The sequence below is a fragment of the Carassius gibelio genome, chromosome A22 (assembly GCF_023724105.1).
Source record: "Carassius gibelio isolate Cgi1373 ecotype wild population from Czech Republic chromosome A22, carGib1.2-hapl.c, whole genome shotgun sequence".
Taxonomy (NCBI): domain Eukaryota; kingdom Metazoa; phylum Chordata; class Actinopteri; order Cypriniformes; family Cyprinidae; genus Carassius; species Carassius gibelio.
The window spans coordinates 11,725,209-11,747,513 of NC_068392.1; the positions used below are offsets into that span (position 1 = coordinate 11,725,209).

Sequence of the window (22,305 nt, forward strand, 5' to 3'; positions counted from 1 at the left end):
TCTCATTTAAAGAAACATTCGCCTCTCCTGGGACAATAAAATCTGTTTCACTCATCTGTACATTTGATTATAATGTATATAAAACCAGCCATTTGAGAGCGAGATCAGCAGCACGTCCCGAGAGATTCACACAACATGCCATTCATTGCCAATGTGCACCAGCCATTAGTGACATATGAATATCATTTGCACTCAAACAGTTTAGATACCGTATAAATCTGTTTGTTAGCTTCATCTGATGCTAAATTATGCATAGTTATTTGTTGAACATAAGAATACTTGTAATAATGAAATATTAATAATGCCCATATTGTGATCTCCTGCTTATAAATCATAGACAAACAGATCATTGCAATTTGCCTGATCATAATTTCCCTTTTTTTCATTTCTCTTTTATATACAATAGATCATTACAACCCAAGAACGAATTAAAGCTGATTGCTTTGATCAGTAAAAAAATATCCAAATATAATTTTAACTTTTTTTTTTTTTACTTAATAACGGTCATCCCTGTTTTTATGACCTCTGCTTTTTATCCTTTTGCAAATGTGTCCATTTGCATTGCTTTCATATGGAAATAATATCTAATGTATTTTTATATTGAACATTAGGGCTACATCACTTTAAAACCTTGAGGAAAACAGCTAAGCTGCTTTTAAGAGCAACAACTTCAAACCAGTTCCTTTAGATGGTGGAAATCCTATTTTTTTGAGTTGCTTTCTATGATGTTACTTGGAATAAATTGATTTGATTTCCCAGTTCCATTCATTAGATGTACAGCACTCTCGATTTGCTAAAAAGAAAGTGTGGAAGAGGGAGAAAAGAGTGTCTGTTTGCAAATCTGACTTATTACCGTTGACTCCGAGCTGTCAGAGCTTTTCTATTCTCTTCATTAACTCTGTTTTCACAGTGTCTGTTTAAAACATGCTAGTGTGTGTATATCTGCATGCCAGCAATAATTTATGACAACAGCAGAGCCTAATGAAGTCATGAGAGCTAATGCATATTCACCAGCGAAGGGCTGGATCTTGCGCCGCGCTCGTGCTGGGAAATGCACGCAGGTTTTTGTGGTCGCTGAAAGCCAGGCTGGAAAATAATATCTAGCAGGCCAGGAAACAGCTGGATTGAACAGTACGATGTGAGGATTAACTGGCATACAGAAAATATAGATATAAACACACACACACACACAATTATTCATAGTTTACAAAAAAAAAATTGTAATATAGTGTAATGTATCTATTTTTTTTTTTTTTTTAATTTTATGGTTTTAGATGTAACATTTTATATAATAATTATATTAAAATAAATGTAAATATGAACATGCAATATTTGAACTATGTATGTTAATTTATAATTTAAAAATGAATGTTTTGGTAAAAAATGCAGCGTGTATGAATAATATGAATATAACTTTATTCATACATTTAGCATATCTTGCATTTTTGCAGTGGTTGCATTTATTTGACAAAAAATACATAATAAATTGTAACATTGTAAAATATTATTACCATTTCAAATAATGGTTTTCTATTTCAGTATATTTTAAAATATAATTTATTCCTGTGATGCAATGCTGTATTTTCAGCATCATTACTCCAGTCTTCAGTGTCACATGATCCTTCAGAAATCATTATAATATGCTGATTAATTATCAGTACCAGAAACTGTTGTGCTGCTTAATATTTTTTTGGAACCTGTGATACTTTTTAATTTTTTTTATAATATTTTAATTGAATGTACAAATTATCGCAATATATAATCGACTAAGTAAAAAAAAGTGTTGTCCTCCTAACAGGTTGAATAACTTTATTAAAGATCTATTACTAAAGAAATACTCCAAATAATACATTTTTGTGTATTTTTTTATTAAAGTAAACAAGTGTTTCGAGATTAGAGTGCAAAAGATAAAAGTTCAAATGAATGAAAGTTTTCCAGTTTGCGCACATCTATTTTTAAGTCTCAAATGCGAGTGAAATGCTTGCACTGTAAAGCCCAGCTACAAGTTATCGACTCATGCCCCTAAAGTAAAGCAGCATGAGTTTATACTACTGTGTATATCGTGCATCGTCCAACATCCCGGTTTTTCTCACACAGTCTCAATGTAATTTGTTCGTTTCCTCTATCGCTTCATTCCCGTGGCCCCCTGTGTGGTGTGACGGATGAGAGGTGAAGACGCTCTCCTTACTTTGCCGACTCTACCTGTCACTTTCAGGACCCATTATGTGTGACAAACTGGAACATTTTGCTTGGCGCACTCATTGACTTTTATGCAATGCTGGCTATTTGCTTTCTTTATTCCCAGTCCGGATTGAATTTCTCCTTCCCGGGGCCAAGACTCATGCGAGCGCAAAGTGTTTTGTATTAAGTGTTTAGTACTGAGTCATGCCATTTTAACCATCCACTCCTCCTTGTTTATCCACAGGTTCGAAACACAGTCAACAGAATCAAAGAAAGAAGAAAAGCCTTAAATTTCTCCGTAAGTTCTTGCATGTTTGCATGTTTTCTCCAGTACCGGAGGGCTCTACTCTTTATATAGTGCAAATTTCATAACGCAGAGTGCGTTTTGTGCATGTTTCGCCCCCAGACCTATTTCACACACCCACTCAGGCCACCTCAATCCAGCCAATGTCAACCAGCAGCCCTGGGTTACATGTTTCTAATCCCGTGGAAGCGCATCTCTTCACATTAAACTGTCAGGCCAGTATTTATACGCGAGGCTGTTGTTGAGAGAGATCACTTAGCTTCACCAAAGCTGTTTAAAAGTAGTTAATAGACACCCCCCCTTCAGTGAAACACCTCACCTCCAGCGACACTACGAGCAGTTCCTCTATGAATGGCCACATTAACTCTCCTCCGGGCTTGTCACAGTTTATGGCCTACGGCAGTTTGTCCCGCTTGGCCCTTACTGCACCACCAGGTCATTGAGAACAGAATGAGACAATTTCTAAAGGCGGATTGATTTTAGAATATGGCCCCCCCTCCTCTTTCCTTTGACCCCCCTGACAGGCACGACACCGTTAAGACTGGGACTTGTAAAAAACGACTGTGGCCCCAAACACGAGTGCCAGGTAGCAGCTGATAAATCGTGCCGGGTCGTATTAGCAGTGGGACCCTTTAGCGCTCTCTGGGCAATTTTCCAATTTTCAAAGTCCACACGATGAGATTCGCTGGCCGCGTGTTGCAGAGGTTTTTTTTAGCTAATGCTGTTTTGCACCATAAATCTAGAGGTGATATACTGTATCTCGCCGAATAGCTTTGGTGCTGGATGAGGTCCAGAATGGGATAGGAAAATGTACTCTTCTTTATTAGATTAGAGCACTGGTCAGGGAATGTTCTGACTTCCGAAATAGTAAGCTAACATACAGGATGTGCTGAAGATGGATGGGGTTTTACCTGAGGAAACCCTTAAGATTTTCCAACTCATCATAGAGTAAACTGATGTTTATTTTTGTAACTGTCTACCCACCATAGCAGCCACTTAGAAAGCAACCGCCAAAAGCACCTTATCACTGGCCTAGCAACCTCTCAGAACATCCTAACAACCACCTAGCAACTCTGTGACCAGGCAACCGCCTGCCTCTGTTGTTCTGTCTTTCTGCTTGTTTGTTGTTCTGTCTGCTTTTCTATTGTTCTGTCAGTTTGTCATCCTGTCTGTCTGTCTGCTCGTCTCTTGTTATATTTGCTTGTCTGTTGTCTGTCTGTCTCTGTCTGCTTGTCTCATTATGTCTGTTTTTCTGTCAGTTTGTCATTCTGTCTTTGCTTTTTTCTGTTCTGTTTGTTTGTCATTCTGTCTGTCAGTTTGCTTGTCTGTCATTCTGTCAGTCTATGTCTGTCTGCCTCTTGTTATGTCTGCTATTCTGTTTTTGTGCTTGTCTGTTGTTCTGTTTGTTTGTCATTCTGTCTATCTGTCTGCTTGTCTCATTATGTCTGTTGTTATGACTTTTTCATTCTGTCTGTCTGCTTGTCTGTTGTTTCCATCAGTTTGTCATTCTGTCTGTCTGTCTCTGTCTGTCTGCTTGTCTCGTTATGTCTGTTGTTCTGTCAGTTTGTCATTCTGTTTGTCTCTCTATCTTAATGAATCTCTTGTTCTGTATGTCTTTTTGCTTATGTAGTCTGTCACAACAAATTTAATCTTGTCTTTTTTTCTCTTTTTTATGCTAATGGTAAAGATATTACATTTGTGCTTTAAATCAGGGATGTAAATATGATCTATATAGTTCTCCTAGTAATTTAGTAATTATATAGATTTCTCACGTATTGTTAATTTTGTACTTTTAGTATTCGCAATTTTAGTGTTAGACCTGTCTTAAAGTGTCCTTTTTAGTTTTTATCATTTATCATATTTAGTCAACCTTTTCCTATTTAGTTTCAGTCAAGTTTTAGTCGCCTAAAGGCTCAAAATTTTAGCAATGAGATTATTATTAATTAAACGTACAGTATTAATTTTGGCAGCCATTTTTAATTTATTCTTAGTGTTTCTCAGATGTACATTTTAGTTATTATATTTAGACAAACTTGTCCTGTTTTTGTTTAGACAAATTTAAGTCAATGAAATGAATGAGCATTTTAGTTTAGGTTTTAGTCAATTAAATCTTAGTCACATTTTCGTCATTCTATATAATGGTTAAATTGATAAATATCACAATGATCACAATCGCAAACAATATAGTTGAGATCTCATGACAACACAGACTGGCTGAGTGATGCTTTTATTTAGATCACTAAACTCCAGCTTGATTGTCTGTGTTTTCAGATCATTCGTGCCGGCAAAGAGGAGCGAGCGTGTGCGCATAGTTACAGATTGCTTAAAATAAGCGAAACACAATCAGAAAATGTATCAATGTAATAATTAGTTCTGGTTCGGGGATTAGAACTCTTGATATCTGGCAACTGCACTCATGAAAGCTCACCTAGTAGAGGCGTATAGAGCAATCTCCTTTTTTTGATGAAAATAAAAAGGATTTGGTATTTTTTTTTTTTTTAATTCATTTCAGTCTCGTTGATATAGTCATAGTTATCGTTTATTGACCATATCATTATCTCCACTTCGTCTCGTCTTAGTCTCGTCCTCGTCTTGTCAACGAACATTTTTCACCATAGTCTTTGTTAACGACATTAACACTATTCTCAAGGATCTTTTGACTACTCCAGTCTGCATGAATGTAGTTTCTGTAAATGGCAGATAATGAAAATACAACATGATATTAAAGCCCCATTTGTTGAACACATGTAGCCGCACATTAGCCATCTCTCTCCTTCCGTCTATAGTTTCTGTACTTCCCGTTGCTTGTTTTATTCATGAGCCAGACCAGTGCTGCCAGGGCGCTTCATACCAACTGTCGCCTGACCCATGTGACCTCACACTAGTACATACTGTGGCAGATTGCTTGAGAAAAATAAAGCTGTCAGTTGCACCGGCCAAATGAAAAACGAATGTGCTGCGATACAAGCAGGGTCTGGATCCCTGACAGCCCTGAAATATAGATATAAATTGGAAGCAGATTAGTTTTTTGATCCTAATTCAAGTTTTGACAAGATATAGGGCTGAAAAGAGAGAGATGTATACTACATATATGTGCATTTCCTGTTGTAAAATGTGCACCCTTATGATTTTAAATGTTGACATAGTGCTAGGTCATGCATTTATTTCTTTCTCAGAAGAAATAAACGTCTTCAGAATGTGTGTCAAACCCCATTATATGTCATTCTGTGATGTGAGGGTAAGGTTGTGGGTTTTTATGTCGGATCTAGTTTGCATTCCTGCGAGACTGTGGATATTTATTTTGTAGTACTTCCATACATGTCTGTGTACTTTCTGGTCATGTATCGTGTAATGCATGACTACTTAGCTCTCAACTATGATTTTTGGATATTTAACATTTGTTTTGTTGATTTTCCCTACATATGTTTTATACAGTCTCTATACTGAGTGCTATTTAATGAACAATATATAAATACAATATATAAATATATTAGACAGGCAAGCGGACAGCAAAAATAAAAATAAAAATAACTTTAACATTTCAACTCATTTTAATGCTAATATTATTTATTGTAATAGACAAAAATATATTAAATAGGAACTTTCAAAACAGCTTTTTTCGCTAGTGATTTCAGACTGTACCGTGCACTGTATAGACAGTAAAATGCATTTGTCTTTTTGTCAGAACTGTGCCAGTTCCAGGCCCTCCAGTTCAGTGGGCAGTTCTCGGCCGGGCAGCTCTCCAGGACCAGGTGGTTTGGACGGTCAAACAGTCACTTCCAGCCACTCCAGCAGTTCACTGACCCACAGTGATAGCATCACCCACAGTTTCGACAAAACAAGTGAGTCTTTGGTTTATTTATTGATCAACCCCCAAAAAACGAAGCATCTTTGTAGGAGTTGATTGGCCAGCTTAGATGACGTACATGTATATTTGGGTTTGTGCATATATGTGTGTGTGTATTTTCAAATGCCAGTGTGTTTATATAAAGCAGAGCTTTAAAAATCTGTCCTAAATTATGGCGAGAGCAAAAGTAGTGATTGGCAAAGAGGGTGAACTCTAGGATGACAGGCCTGTTCTTGGATTGTAACATTCTCCAGATCCAGAAAAATGACGGGATCCGATCGCTTTTTTTGACCTCAGCATTTCGAGACTGAATTGTAGTAATCTCAAAGGGGATTCACGCAAGTGAGAGATTTTGCAAAGAGGGAAGGGAGCGAATAAAGTAAAAAGTCATTTTGTGAAAAATATATAAAATCGTATTGTTATTGCACATCTGCTTTGAATACTTTATTCTAATTTATTCTAATTCCAATAATATATGTATATTGGCTCTGTGTATTTAATTGAATAATTAAAATAAAAGTATTTAAAATGAATTAATTTAAGAACGTATTTTTTTTAAGTAAATATTAATTAAATTAATATATAAGTATTTAGAATTAAATGAATATGTTAATGAATTTATACTCTAACTATATTGATATTCCTTATTTAATTAAATGAATAAAATTAAATTAATGTATACATTTTGATGCTCCATATTTGATGCTTCCTATTTATGTTAATACACCATATTTACTCTGTTATACATTTAATTGTTATTTTTTATTATTTTAACTTAATTTTGACACTCTATAATGTGCCCTTTTTTCCTAGGCTTAGGTTTCCTCGAACAAAATCTGGATGAAACATGATTTGGCCAATCAGAAAGCCGAAATAATTCATATTGACTGGCAGCTGTGTTATCCAGCCCATTACTCAAGGGGAATTTGCTGTGAGAGGAATGAAATGGCAGTTTTAGTGGGCGTCACACGCAGACATATGCATATGCAGAAGGGGCCGTCCCGTGCATATGAGCAATGCAACTAATCATCTTGACGAGACTCGCCTGCACTCGTCGTAATCGCTTGCGATGTGGGCCATGATTAAATATTTGTTTTTAATGCAGAGCAATTTTTTAAACCAGTCAGCCAGCCACGGAACTAAGTGCTAAGAAGATACGCATATGAGCCCAACTGTGAAAGGCCTTGTGTCCTAACAAATAGGGCTGAACTCACAATTAAATGCTGCTAAATGTCCTGATTGTATATAACCGATTGTGTTTCTTCCATTCAAGGTTAAGTAATGAGTGTGAGAAAAAGCATTTACGTTCACTTTTAATCAGTTCATGTCTTTTAAATCCTTTGAGGCATTGGTTTGAATCGATCAATTACAACAAGAAAAAAATGTAAACATAAGGGAAATGGGAAAGGACAAGTGCTTACCGAAAAATGTGGAGTTTTGACTACATTTGAACTCTGAAGTCGTTTTCCTCTTTCGCTACTCCGTCTCACTTATTGTTGCTTTATACAGCGTTAGTACATTCACCAATAAAGCTGAAGGTCAAGGGGAACAGTGCTATTTTGTATGCTTGCTTTCTTCATTTCTCTCATCTTTTCCACCTTTTGAATAGGTGACCTCAAAGGAGATTCAAGTCAATCAAAAGGTTGCACTTCTCAAGGGTCAACTTGAAAAGGTTGACAAAAGCAGAAAGTTATTTTCCCGCGCCCTTCTTTACTTCTAAGACATTCTGTAAGACATGCTGAAGGAAGTTGTGAGATATGGAGTGACAAAATTTGAGGGCAACTAGTGGACAAATAGGGCAAGTGTTTCACTGTAACTTTTGAATGAATCAGATTAATAATTGATTAATCAGATGATTTTTTTTTTAACTGAAATTAAGCATTAGGAATACAATCTTTTCTTAAAGTGTGCTGTTCTTATGTTGTGCCAGTAATTTGTCGTCACATTTTTTACATTTTCAGTGTTGCCAACAAATTGGTGGTCTACTATTTGTAACGATTCGTTTACGTTGGATGTCACAACAAATTATTGCATTTTAACCTCTATTGAAACAATAATTTTTCTTGCATACCAACATGCAACGCAATGCATAATTCAAACAGTAACACATACTCACAAAGATTGACAACACCTGACTTTGAAAACGGAGTAGTCTGACATTTTATATAAGATGTTTGTTGTTTGTTGTCCCAAACGATGACCGTGTCATTTGATTGAACAAGCTGAATACACAACTAGATATTGTTAGTATAAATACCCACATAAACAGATTACAGAAATCTGGTAGTGGTTAGATAGCTGTTTACATTCCTTTCTCTGTGGAAATAAAAAAAAATCATTCCTTTCTCATTTCCCTCATTTTTAACTCTTTACCTCCGCAGATAAAGCTACTTATGATTGTTTGCAACTGATATGGTTTACTTTAAATCCGTCATATCTATCGAGCAGACATGAGAAAACAAATCTATTGCTAATTCAGCCCGGTGTGTGAGTGTCTTTGTGTATCTGTGTGTGTGTGTTGGGTGAAGGATGTCAACGATAACAAATTGTAAGGAAAAGTTGAATTTGGATCTGCTTAGGATCCCGGCTGCCTTATACATATGGCTCCAGGTTTCGTGATAATAGGATCTTTGATGGATGGCGGCCCTCCTCGGTCTCCCATTTTTAAAAAGATATTTATTTATTAATCTGTCTATTTATTCAGTCAAATCATCCCCAGCGGGGTCACTGTCACATAACCACCTGCATCAGTTTTTTCAGCTTTTCTCATACTTTCCTTTATAGTTCATATAAAAAGTCACTTATGCGCATCTCGTTTGGCTGAGTGTCATCCTTCTGCCCGCAGGCTAATGGAGGGTAAGTTCTCCGTCTCATCTCAGAGCTCTTGTGGGCCGAGGCCTTCCTCCATCTCTCCACCCTTTTCTTAATACTCGACACATGTCAGATGGACGCATGCCCTGTAGGTCTTCTCATGTGTATGGAGATCTGACATCAATTCCCCCTCATTCATATCGCAAGCAAAATGCTCCTGGACTTCTAAGGAGACGTGTGTCTGTCTACTGATTTATGATTTTAAATTCAGATTTGTTCTACTCGTTCATTCAGGCTGTTCCTATACCCAGTTGCTCCAATTGAAAGACTGACAGCAATCAGTGTTGAGTACCACTGTAAGGTTAACCCTTCCTGGTTTAAAGGTTTGACAATTATTAACTGTTGAAAACATTTATTAGAAACGTAGAAAAGTAAGCTAAAGTAATCTAATTGTAATCAGTTACATTACTTTTACATTAAACTTCTTATTACGTTTCAAATCGGGTAACATGTAATCTTTATCCTGTTACATTATCGAAGTAACCTTCCCAACACTTTTTTCAAAAAGGAAACTAATGCAAAATAAGAAGTACAAATGTATAACAGATTTTGTATTACCGTATTTTCCGGACAATAAGTCTCACTTTTTTCATAGTTTGGCTGGTCCTGCGACTTATAGTCAGGTGCGACTTATTTATCAAAATTAATTTGACATGAACCAAGAGAAATGAACCATGAGAAAAAATTAACGTCTACAGCCGCGATAGGGCGCTTTATGCTGCCAGAGATGCTGCTCAATGCTCCTTTAGTATACACTGAAAACATAGAGCGCCCTCTCACGGCTGTAGACGGTAATGTTTTCTCTCGGTTTTTGGTTCTAAATAAATGCGACTTTTAGTCTAGTGCGACTTATATATGTTTTTTCTTCAACATCACGTATTTTTGGACTGATGCGACTTATACTCAGATGCGACTTATAGTCCGAAAAATACGGTAATAAAAATTGGACCATTAGGATTGTTTGCATTGTCACATTTTTGTGAAAATTACGGAACTATGAAAAATCTCATTCACTACTGCGTATAAGTATCCATCAAACTGTGCTGTATAACAATTTTATATAATTCATATTTTATTATAAATTATACTTTATCATTTCAATATAAATTATATTTCATATTGAAAATACACCAATTATATTATCATTTTACCCACTATTTTATGTTATTATTACTACTTATAAGTGTCTCTATCAATGAATATAGTCATTCGTTTAGCAGCATGCTAACGACATATTCTTATTTGAACTGTGATTGTTATTCGTGTTGAGTATGCTGTGCACAAATAAACAAAGTCTTGTTTAAAATTTGTTTGCTTATAATGCCAGTTTCTATTTTGGTTAGCATGGTGTCTTTGAAATTAACTGAATATGTAGACAGCTGAATGTGAGGCAGCTCATTAGGTTTTGGAATGGAGCTAGCAGAGCTTATAATGAATTTGTATTCAAACAAGTTTCATGGTACTGTCATACACCATCAATATTTTACGTCAAGTCCTTAAAGATAGTGATCTCCATTAGATCTCCAATCTGCCAACTCATGTAAACAGCTGCCAGGTGTCACTTAATCCCACTTGAGATGCCAACTAGACCATATTCCTTTAGGGGTGACTCCCTCAAACCCTTTGTGTCATATCCCTGCCCTTCAGAGAGCTCCCCAACAAGAATCATGGGGGGGGGGGGGGGGGTTTTAAAGGGTCGGTAAGGGGGTTGTAAAAGTAGTATGAGTTTGAGCATCAGGGTGGGGGGAGACAGCACTGGAAACCAATGGTGCATCAAGACACTTCTACCCCGCCACGGTGGCCATAGATCAGGGCAGGGCTGCTGGCGGACCGGGTGAGGGTGACAGGGGAATAACATCCCTTTCTCCTCAATCGACAGGGCCCATAACTCCTGCCTCCCCAGGGATAGATTGAGAAAGGCAATAGCTAGGGGCTGTGAAGCAGAGATGCTTGGGAGAATTGAAAGTTAAAGAAGCAGGAGCGGAATGTGTTTTTTTTTTCTGCGCACTTGTGCCTGCTCTTGCAATCTTTTATCATTTTTTTTTACCACTCCTTACCACTGAGGGAAATCATTTTTCCCAGTTTTTCCAGAGCTAGTCAGAGGCTTCCACTACGTACTACAACATTATGTTTGTTGCTCAATTTAAATGCATGCCCGAGGACACAAGGAAAGCATCTCCATCGGGAAGTGTACTTTCGCGGCATCTCTTGTTTGTATGCCGGTATGTAGACCATGAAGTCTGGAGGGATAGTGCTGTGTCAGGACTGAAGTGGACGCTCTACAAGAGCGCCAGCCTCTCGCCCCGGTAGTGACAGATTTTATAGCCTGATCAATTTCCCAGTGGCTTATTGAATGGCTTTTAAATGGCTGTTTTATTTTCAATTATAACCTACTGTGTCTCGTCTGCCATAATGGGCCAACATTTGCACTGCAGGATAATTTAAAATCCTACTTTAGGAAATTATGCTTTTTATATCTTCTTAATTTACAATCCCCCACCAAACTGTAGCGACAATAAAAGGCAAGTAACTGAATGGATTTTTGCTTATGTCGTTAATGATTGCTTTGGTAAGTATTTGTTTGTGGCTAACTGGCACATCCATGCATTGACGAATGCGGTACATGAACCATCCACCTGTAAAGAGATTTATTTGCTTATTAAATTGAACTTGCTTTCAGATGCCATTATCAAGTTGATGGAAGTAATAGCAGATTGAAGTACCCCTGGTGAACGACCCGAAGTTAGACAGGTGCATCAAAGTCCCACGTCTTCCCTCCTTATCCCAAGCACGCGAAGCAACCTGAAGGTGAAAGAAGTGCTCACCGAAGCTCATTGGAAAGTAGAAATGACAGTAAATTTTTCAGCCTCCCTCTCCCTCGCTCCTCTATGAGATGGGAGATCGTGTTATAGCAGTCAGGATGAGAGGGGGTCAGGGCAGCAAGCCGGCGTGCGCCTGTTGATGATTGAGGAAAAGAGGAGTAAATTCATTCTGCTCCCGGCACTTTGTCAAGTGCCAGTAGCTTACCGTTGAGAGCCAGTCACCCATCACCATGTTACGACCTCAGAGGTCAGCGGCGGGCTATAAATCAGCGAGGAGAGAGGATGCAGTGATGCTCCAGAGCTGAAGAGAGCTGATGCGACTTTTGCCTTCACCATAACCCCCCCACCCCACCCGTATGAAACCTAGGAACCAAGGCCTGCATAAAAATTATGCCCAGCCCTTCACTACGTGTTGCTGCTTCACGAAAAAACTCTGCAGTACCGAACATCTGGAAAAAAGTCTTCTACACTTTTATCCCACCTTTACTTTTTTGGGGATTGTTTATTGAGACGTGGGCTACTTCACAAGTTCCCCTTATTCTACTCAAGTATTGATTTTTGTTCTATGATGAAGGATTCCTTAAGTGACAATGTTTTTGATTACCCGCGACAAACCTCCTTAGAGTATTAATTAAAACGGCAGCAGATGTGCAGGTGTGGGAAATCATTAGAAAGAGGCCCCAGTCTGTGTACATGTCTCTCTCCCAGCATGCAATGGCTCTGCATGGTAAACAGGATGCCTGTGAGGGAACACGCTCCCTACAAGTTCATCTAAAGAACAAGTACAAAAAAAACACAAGCATGTATGCTACAAAAAAAGACGTGACTGAGTTTATCTGGACGGCTTCTTGGACCGTTTCTATTCCTTTTTGGAGCTGAAACTCTAGATCAGTACACGTGAATGGTTCTGCTTTAACAAGGTTGTTAGAATTTCGACAGAGTGGCATTTCCAACGCCGTTCAACTGAACTATTCCAACGCAAACACCGAACGAACGTCAATACGAAGGTTTCCTCCAATTCTTCACGTTAATTGATATATCATGAAATGATCAATTTCTTCTGCACCCATGTGCTAGCGTTTTTCGCAGGCGCACTGGGAGAGGAGAGCTAGGAAAGGGGATCTGGTTGGTCAGGTCCTGCTTTCAATATTTGCTCCTATTAAACTGTGATTATCCTGCAGTGCCTGGCTTCTCTCAAAGCTGGAGAAAGAGAGAGCAGGCCAAAACAACACTTTTTTTCCAGAGAGTAAAAACTTCCTGACAGCTCTGAAGGTTTACCAGGTCTTCTGGAAAGACTGAATACCTCATGTCAGCTCATTTTGGGCTACATCTATTGACATTTGTAAAATCTGAAATCAGCTTGAGAAAGGGATACGATTTTTTTTTAACCCTTTAACTGTCACCCCGTCCCTTATACAGGACGCCCACATTTACTTAACTATATAACAATTAAATCTAATGTAATCTTGACAAACTGTATATCTTTGGAAACGGCTAAGACTCCCAAATATATATTTTGCCAATGTTTTTTGTAAAAAACATGATGTGGAAAAGTAATAGATTCATTTATGACAAGAGTGCCCCCTCAAAAATCTTTATTATAACAGGAGTTTTGATCTTTGTTTAAAAAAAGACTTCTTCGTTGTCTTTTTCTCTATCACATTTTAGAAATCTTTAAAAATAATATATCAACTGAAAACTTAAAATCGTAAAATTCATCCTTTAAAAAACATTTTTAAATCAGACATTGCATTACCATGTAAATGGTACATCAAAATCATGTAACAAAATGTTTTCATTCATGAATTATACAAATTTAAGTTTTAATCATGCACTATAAAGTCTATGTTCAAAAATGTGAGTGACAGTTAAGGGGTAATTACATATTTCCCAATAGTTCCTTGTACTATAAGACTTCTGTTACATTCTTGATATTAAAAAAGGATGATAGCGTAACATTTAGGTGGGACAACTGTTACTGGGTGTGGTGCGGACCAAAGATGATACTGAAATGTAGTTCAAAAGAAGCTTCGATAATTTAAATGTCTTTGTGCTCTTTTAAACTAGAGCTGTGCATATTTCTTTCATATTTCAGCTTCCTCACACAAGCGCCATCTGTTCTTGTTGTGTTTCCAGTGTTTTCTTAGTTGTTCCGTTTCTTTTTTCAACTGTGAAACAATGGGCTGGGCCAGTGTTGTCAACTTGCGGACAAACTAATTAATATATATTTGTATACTTTCAAATCAGCATCCAATATCTTTTTTTTACTTTTTATAAAAAAAAAAAAAAAACGTCTTAATCGTCCGGTAGTAAAACATTTGAAAGCACTGCTGCCGAAGCCACCTTGTCACATTGTGATCTCCCAGAATACTCTACTATTACAATAATGGCAGATGAGATAAAACAAAACAGCTTTTCATTGTCCCTTGAGCTCATGCAGGTATTTAATTCTCAGTTTCTGCACTCGGATATCTGCCATTATGCCTGCCTGATCAGAATGTATTGAACAGATGGTCCAGAACTAAATTCACCTCTGGGTTTTACACTCTGTTTACCTTTAGCTGTTTGTGTTTACCTCAGCTGGTATTGTTTTATCAAGAATACTTTGAGATCCGGGCCAGTGTTGAAACCTTGGAGTTGCTGATGTAAGACTGACAATAAACCATGTGTCAAGAAAGTAACAGAACAATGGAAGATGGTCGAGTGTTTTAGAAACATTTTTGGTAACGATCACTATTTTTACCATTGCCTTCATCAGAGCCTCTTTTTTGTTGAATTTTTACAGCCTATGTTGTATCAAGTTTTTTTTTTTGCTTTTTTGAGCTTAATGAAAGTCGTATTATCTCACATCTGATTTGTCTCCTCAGAAAGTTTCTTCATATCTCAGAACAGACTGAAGAACTGAAGCTTGTGTCGCTGAACACACACTGACACTTCCACAAACTCAGTTAAGAGATGCTTTGACACGTCAGAATGATGGACTTCTTGAATGCGCTGACCTCTCTCCTCCAGATGCCCCTTACACCCTCCCTCTCGCCTTTCAGCCCTTCATCCCTCCATTTCCACCCATGTAGATGAGACAGAGATATATGAAGAGATTTCTGATGGGCAGCCATTTCATAGCAACACACCAAATGAGTTCTGGCTGCCCCGGCCCACCCTCCTTTGCAGAAGATTAATCCTGTCGCAGGACGCTCGCCGACCATGACAGTCGTGTGTGTTGAGGAGATTGGGTTTACTTGGCAAAATCAGAAACATCCCTATATATATATATATATATATCTGGTGTCTGAATATTTTTTGGTTTGACTGTTAAAACTACAAAGTAGTAACATTACAGCATCCAGTAGCTAAATTAGGCGCGGTCACTTTAAGAGACGATGAACGCATCCAATATAATACACATCCCATTTTTTCCCTCAACTGTTTACTTTCACTTAAGAAATAACTGACAGTTTTTTCGAGCATAATTTCCAAGGTGGATATTTTGACATATTTCATATGTATTTGTCGGCACTAGAGCAAAAATAAGCATATTCGATGTTCAAGTGTTTTGATCAAAACACTTGAAAACGCTTATTTTTAGCGTCTCGAGACGCCTTTCTCTGCGTGGGCCCTGAACACCAGAACACCGCGAGTACTGAATCGGGCTCTTTCACATCTTGTTGTTTGTTTCAAACTGCGGTTTGTATTTGTTCGTTCCGGTGCTGGAGGGACTTTGAGGAGAACTTCGCAGAAGAGAGCTCGGTTCAGTGTCGCTGTCCTTTAGGCTGGCCTCAACCAGTCGGTTATATAAAATATCAATGTGAAAGTCATCATAGCTTGCTCCCAACCCAACTTTGAGAATAGATTAACGGCGATATTTTTTTTATCGCCTGATAAGAGTCTCGCGTTAACGCAGCACGTTAACGCCGATAATGGCCCACCACTAATATATATATGAGGATGTAACTGGCAATGAACAATATTTATATATATATTACCATTTATTTATTTCTATGGTTACTTGCAATCTATTTGATATTTTCTCTTCAACTTACTCTTTGAGAACTTCTTTTTAAAACTTCCTGTCAATGTCTTGCATTTTTTCCTCATCACATAGTAGCACAATCGTAAGTTCGCACATACAAAGAGATTATTACGTCTTGGACTGTAAAGTGAAGTTGAGATCTGACACATCTGCTCCACTTACATAAATGAACTGTTCTTTGTATGTGGAAGTCAATGATTTTTCATTGTGAGGGATACCATTCTGTAGTATATCTGACTTGTCACTTCAATGGTAAGTGACTCTTGAATGGAACAGTAGCATTGACGTACAAAGCCCGGTATGTATTCAGGACACGCTGCTCACAGGCCTGATGTCTCGCTTAGACTCATCGCGTATTACGAAGTGCCCCCAGATTTATGGGCACACAGAGACCCCACCAATTGAGGACTGAGCCCTCTGGGATGGGAGGCAAAGATTGTGCTCATCCCTGCTGTACTATCATAGCATCTAAACACGTTGTCCATAAATTTGAGGAATTTATGCCATAGTAATGCTGTGTGTCTTTTTTCTGAGTGTTTTTGATAAAGGTTTTAGAATTATAGCTTGTACTATATTGATGTGCAGTCAAATATTAGCGTGCGCGATCGATTGCTTTTTTTGTCTTGACAGTTGAATAAAAGAGTTGCATCCAGTTTGATGAGCATTTTGCAATATGGTGTTTACTTGTATCAGGTTGCAAATTTTAACCACAAATCTTTGTTTTTGCCGCCGCCTTTATTTACTGATTAATTGTGACTTTGTCATGTGACTTCACAGGGCATCTGTCCCTCCCCTGTGTCCACGACAACCTAAATGAAGACCTGCGATGTCCTGACACTGGTATCCACCTCTCTGGACAGGTAAGGCCTCACTCTACTTCTGCACCCATCTATCAATAAGCATCCAAGGTTATTTGACATCTGAAAAGAAAATCAATTTGCTTCTTCTACAATGACACAAAAATGATGCCAAACCCTTTACCCGAGCTCAGAAATGTGTACGAGTACCAATGGTTAATATATTGTAAAAAAGTAGTTTGTAGCACTATAGTGGGGTTTCGGTTTTTGAACAAATATTTTAAATGAAGTAATCTTTCTACAATTTCTCCCTAAATAACTAATAGTTCATTACTAAGTAACAAAAAAAAAACTTGTGAATGAATGAATCCTGCCAATTTTAATACCAAAAATATCAATGACAGATTGGTTTACTGACTGATTCAGTGACTCACTCATAACTAAGTAACAAAAAAAAAACGTATAAGTGAAGGAATTGTTATGAAGTTCCTCACATTTAAAAAAAAATGTGCCAATTTTAAAACAAAAAAACATTCAACAAATTGGTTTAGTGTCTCTGATCCAGTGTCTAGCTCATAACTATATAACAATATATATATATATATATATATATATATAGAGAGAGAGAGAGAGAGAGAGAGAGAGAGAAAGCTTTGCCAAACTTCCCCCTAAAGCTGCATTGTTAATGATTCAGTGACTCACTCATAACCTAATTATGAACAAATCTTTTAAGTGAATGAATTGTTCTGCAGTTTCTTTCTTTTTAAGATGTTCCTATTAAAAAAACAAAAAAAAACAAATATATATATATATATATATATATATATATATATATATATATATATATATATATATATATATATATATATATGTTTATTAAATGATTCAATGACTTGCTCATGATGTACATATCAAAGTGCTGCAACTTGCAACAGAAAGAGTCAATGAATCAATGAACAAATGAATCAATAGAGTAGCTGATTTGAATAAAATTCCCTAACTCTACTACAGTTACTAACTTACAGTCCAAAACTACATCTATTTCAGGTTGACAGGTTTTTTTTTTTTTTTTTTGGTTAACAGCTTATATGAACTATAACATCACATCACAGTATATAAAACAAGCTGTATTTTCTAGTTCAAAAGTAGCATTTTAATTACTTTTCAACATTGTATTCAATTATTGATGTGAAGTGTCTTAAAATCACTGGAATGGTAATAAAAATAAATAATTGATAATGATGAAGTAATTGAGAATCATGTTCACTTATAAACATGGTTCATAGAGAGGAAGCAGAGTGATCATCAAAGACAGCAGCCCTCTGGTGGCCGCCAAAAAATGATGTCCCTGTCTGTTGTGTCAGACTGATAGCATTATCATCACACTTTCAACTTCTGATTGCATTTCATAAAACGACTTCCCTCTCATTATGTCATACTTAAGGTTTACAGATTTTGTGCTCGTTTGGGTGGTCTCTGTCTGATCTGAAGGGAAATGTGTTCTGATCGTTGCTTTTTACTTTTTTGCTCACTGTAAACAGAAATCTAACACAAGAGTACACATAATGTAATTCACACTTGAGGCTTTACATAGAAATGTCCAGATTCCCCATGGTATGAATCAGTTTGAGGTGTACACAGTGCACGAGGCACCCCTTCACGCTCAAGGTCACAGGCCCTGGCGTGCACACCGGTTCCTGCTGGAGAAGTGAGGAAAGCAGGGCGCAGCTTATTGATAATTGGCAGTTTGGTGTGAACTAGCATTGTGTCATAGTGTGACACATCCCATGATGCAAGAGTCATGATCACTCTCAGCTGTGAAACGGCAGTCTGTTCCCCGATCAGATCCTCTCCAGTGCTGAGATCTCCACATGTTGATTCCATCGGACTCTCGAAAAGCTCTCTAAGGCCTTTCTTCTTCTTCTTCTTCTTCTTTTTATTATTATTATAAGTTTTTCCAATTAGCTTTGCCAAACTGCCCACCTAAAGTTGCATTATTGGGATGTTTTTGTTGTTGTGCATGTGTGTTTGTGCATGTGTGTGTGTGTGTGTGTGTGTGTGATTGCATATTTTTATTTTCTTATGTATATATACACTATATAATTTCTATATTTCTATATATATTTTTTTTAAGGGTATTATGTGCTAATGTTGGGCTGGGTTGCTCAGAAATTAGAGAAATTATTTTATTTTATTTTTTATTAATATTAAATATTAGATTAATGTTTTAATTTATTTGATCTATCATTTCTTTATTTCTTTATTTACTTTTTTTTATTACTTATAGCTGCTTTTATTTTCATGAGAGTATTTATTACTTTTTGAAAGTATTTGTCACAGCATTATTTGACCCAGAGGAGGACTGGCGGACAGGCAAGTATGCTCTTAAATGTAACGAGAGCTCTCTCGTCCTCAGTGCACTGTACCAGGTGGCCCCTTCAGCAACCCCTGAACGTGGACTACAGCCCTTCTAGAACCTTTATGAACTTCCGCCAGTGTGTCAATCACTAAGTGAGTGGCAGGGCTTCCTGTTTTGGCCGGGTGAGGTTACACATCCTGGCAGGAGAGCTGCTGTCAGCCACAGGACCTCGCGCTAGTTGTGTCTCCCACACACACACACACACACACACACACACTTGTTCAGCCCCACAGGGATCTCCTGAACTTGCAGACTCTTGACACACCAGCAGAGGTGCTGCACTGATTCCTGTTTGACTTCACACCTGCACAACGCTGTCAGGACTTATTTCTCGGCCACACGAGAGGTCAATCACACTTCAGTCAAAGTTAATGAAACATTTTTTGTGCCAAAAGGGAAAAGAAATGAAACCCAAAAGGCACGGAGACTGCAGAATGACAAAAATGTTTGTCAGTAAACACCTGAATAACTGCTAGCCTGTAATATATTTTTCAATTACATTTTTGTCCTCATTTATTATTTTTTCCTCACATATATTTTAACTTATCTGGCAAATTTTTCCTTGTGGCATTTAAATCAGATGCCATACCTTAGATTTTGAAACCTTACATTTGGACGTTTTCCCAATTTTATTCATTGCATAACGGAGACTGGACAGGATAGGCTGAGGGAATGGGTTTATTAGGCAACTATAGTTTATAATGTCATCAGATTGTTATAATATCTGAAGTGATACTGAAGTTTTGAAAGTTTTTTGCTTCAAGGTACTCATTTTAAGTCTTTGTGATAGGGATGCCACTTTTGTGGGCAGAAAAAGATTAAGTGACTAGATGCTCTTTTACAGACTTTATTCTTATTTACTGATCATTTCCATGCTGTGACAGATTGTGTGACTTTGTCTATCATTCAGACATTTATTTCAATTAACAGTGTGTTCTAGAACATTCAGTCTTAAATGTCCTGGAAATCTTTTGAGATTTGAAAAACAGGTCAAATGATCAGCATTGTGGTCATAGCCTGATATATGACTGATTTACTAAACAGCTTTGCTCTTAATCCATAGAAATAATTTTAATTGCAATTGATTTCTTTCCTCTAAAGATCCGATTACTGCTGTTGCTGATGAGTGATAGTAGTGAACATGGAGCAGCTCTGCTTTTTGGGTATTTTGCTCTTTTTTTTTTTTTTTTTTTTTTTTTTTTTTTTTTTTTTTACAAATTTTCTTAATTTTTTAATTAAGTTAAGTTATTAACTCTATTTTCCTTGAGCTATATTTTTTCATGTTTATTTCTTTTGTTTTGTTAGTGTTTGCATTAATTATATTTACATTTAAAGTATTTTGTAATTGTTAAATATACATATTGATCCAATTTATATATAGATGGATGTATATTCATATTTCTTGTTTATGCATCTGTTATTTTAGTTTTTAATATACATTTACATGTATTTATATACAGTATGTGTATATTTATTTATGTGCTAAATGTTTGTAAAACATACATTCATTTATAACTTTATAATAAAATATACAATAAAAATGACAAACGCACCTAACAAAATGATTAAATTGTGAAATGAAATTCAAATGAAAACACTGAAAATAAAAAATTTTATTACATAAATAATTTTATAAAAAAATAATATTTTACAAAAGAGATATATATTTTTTGAATAACACATATTCACCTTTTCACAAGTTTTAGCACAGGAAAAAAAACTTTGAACTTGTTGGACCTTCAATCCCACTGACAATACACCAAAATAAAGAGGCGTTCAGCTGAAAAACAATGAGACACATTTCAAACCTCAGAGTGCAGATGGACTCACCTCTCCCACACTCTTTGAACGGCCAGCCGTAAAGACCATTGTTTCACCTGAAACAATTCGTATTGAATCGTCGCCATGTTGTCTTTTTATTCTGGCCGTCCATCGGGGCCTGGGCGTTAATATGCCATCACCACAGCTCACATCCTCGTTAGACACCGCAACCGACGAGGTTTCCTGTGGCTTGGGGGCATCGCCAGCAGGACACTTGCTCCTACCAATCTATCAGCGAAGAGAGGAAGAGCGGCGCAGAGCTGTTATGTCACTCTGGAGCGGCCACCTGAGCTCCTGTGACTAACTCTACAGGAAGAAAGAAGCCAGACCGCAAAAATCGGCAGCTTTAGATCATAAAAGCCCATTGAGAGAGGCTACCATACAGAAAATGATTGTTGTGGAAACTGTTTTGCCTTTACAGCCACATCTGCTGTCTGTACTTAAAGGGACAGTTCTCCCAATAATGATAATCCATTTTTAATTTGTTTCACTAAAAAGGCATGTGTTTTTATGAATGGACGAGATAAATTGAAAAATGGAAATGGCCATCCTGGTGTCATCGGTATGGTGACATGATGTTAATTAATCATCACTTTTGGGATCTAAAGTCTGCTCATCTCCACCTCTTTACCCTGGTGCTGAATGTGTGGTCGGGCGTGTGATGGACATTTCCCCTCGTGATGTGGGTGGATTGGAGAGTGACACCTACTTCCACCCCCTTTGGAGAGGAAGTTCCTATCAGAACACAACAGGAAAAGAAAAAGGAAAACAAGTTGACATCTTTTCACTGATGAAGTCACTTCCTACAGGCCCTGTATTGACCCTAGTTCAACCAACCCACCTTCTATCCAGACAGAGCTTGAGAGCAGAAGCACATGCTATGAACTTTTTACCAGGTAAACCTTTAAGATCTGAGGCAGATATACACATTGCTCTGCATGTATGATATATGCTGACTCTTGAATCAAACCCTCAGAACATGCAACCTTATAATCTAAAGGTTTTGCATTCAAATGCTGGAAGGACTGACCAGAAAGCTGCTCACCTGCCTTGTTTTCATTGTGTCCTTCATTGAGATATTAATCTGAATCCCTGGCTGTAATGATGCCAATTTTCTGTTTGATATCAGGTTACTATAAAAAAAATAAAACCGTAAACCATAAAACAATATCCACATTTTATCATTTTTGTCACAATTTAATTGATTGCAATT

The 22,305-nt window shown here is 37.2% G+C and overlaps 1 protein-coding gene across 1 annotated transcript in view; it reads left to right on the forward strand.

Annotated features, from left to right (window-relative positions):
• LOC127942461 (adhesion G-protein coupled receptor D2) overlaps positions 1–22,305 on the forward strand; it is a 78,276-nt gene that overhangs the window by 43,614 nt on the left and 12,357 nt on the right. The window contains exons 20-22 of the mRNA XM_052538160.1: positions 2,426–2,479; positions 6,171–6,327; positions 16,833–16,915. Of these exons, the coding sequence (XP_052394120.1) occupies positions 2,426–2,479; positions 6,171–6,327; positions 16,833–16,915 (294 nt within the window). The remainder of the gene's footprint in view (positions 1–2,425; positions 2,480–6,170; positions 6,328–16,832; positions 16,916–22,305) is intronic.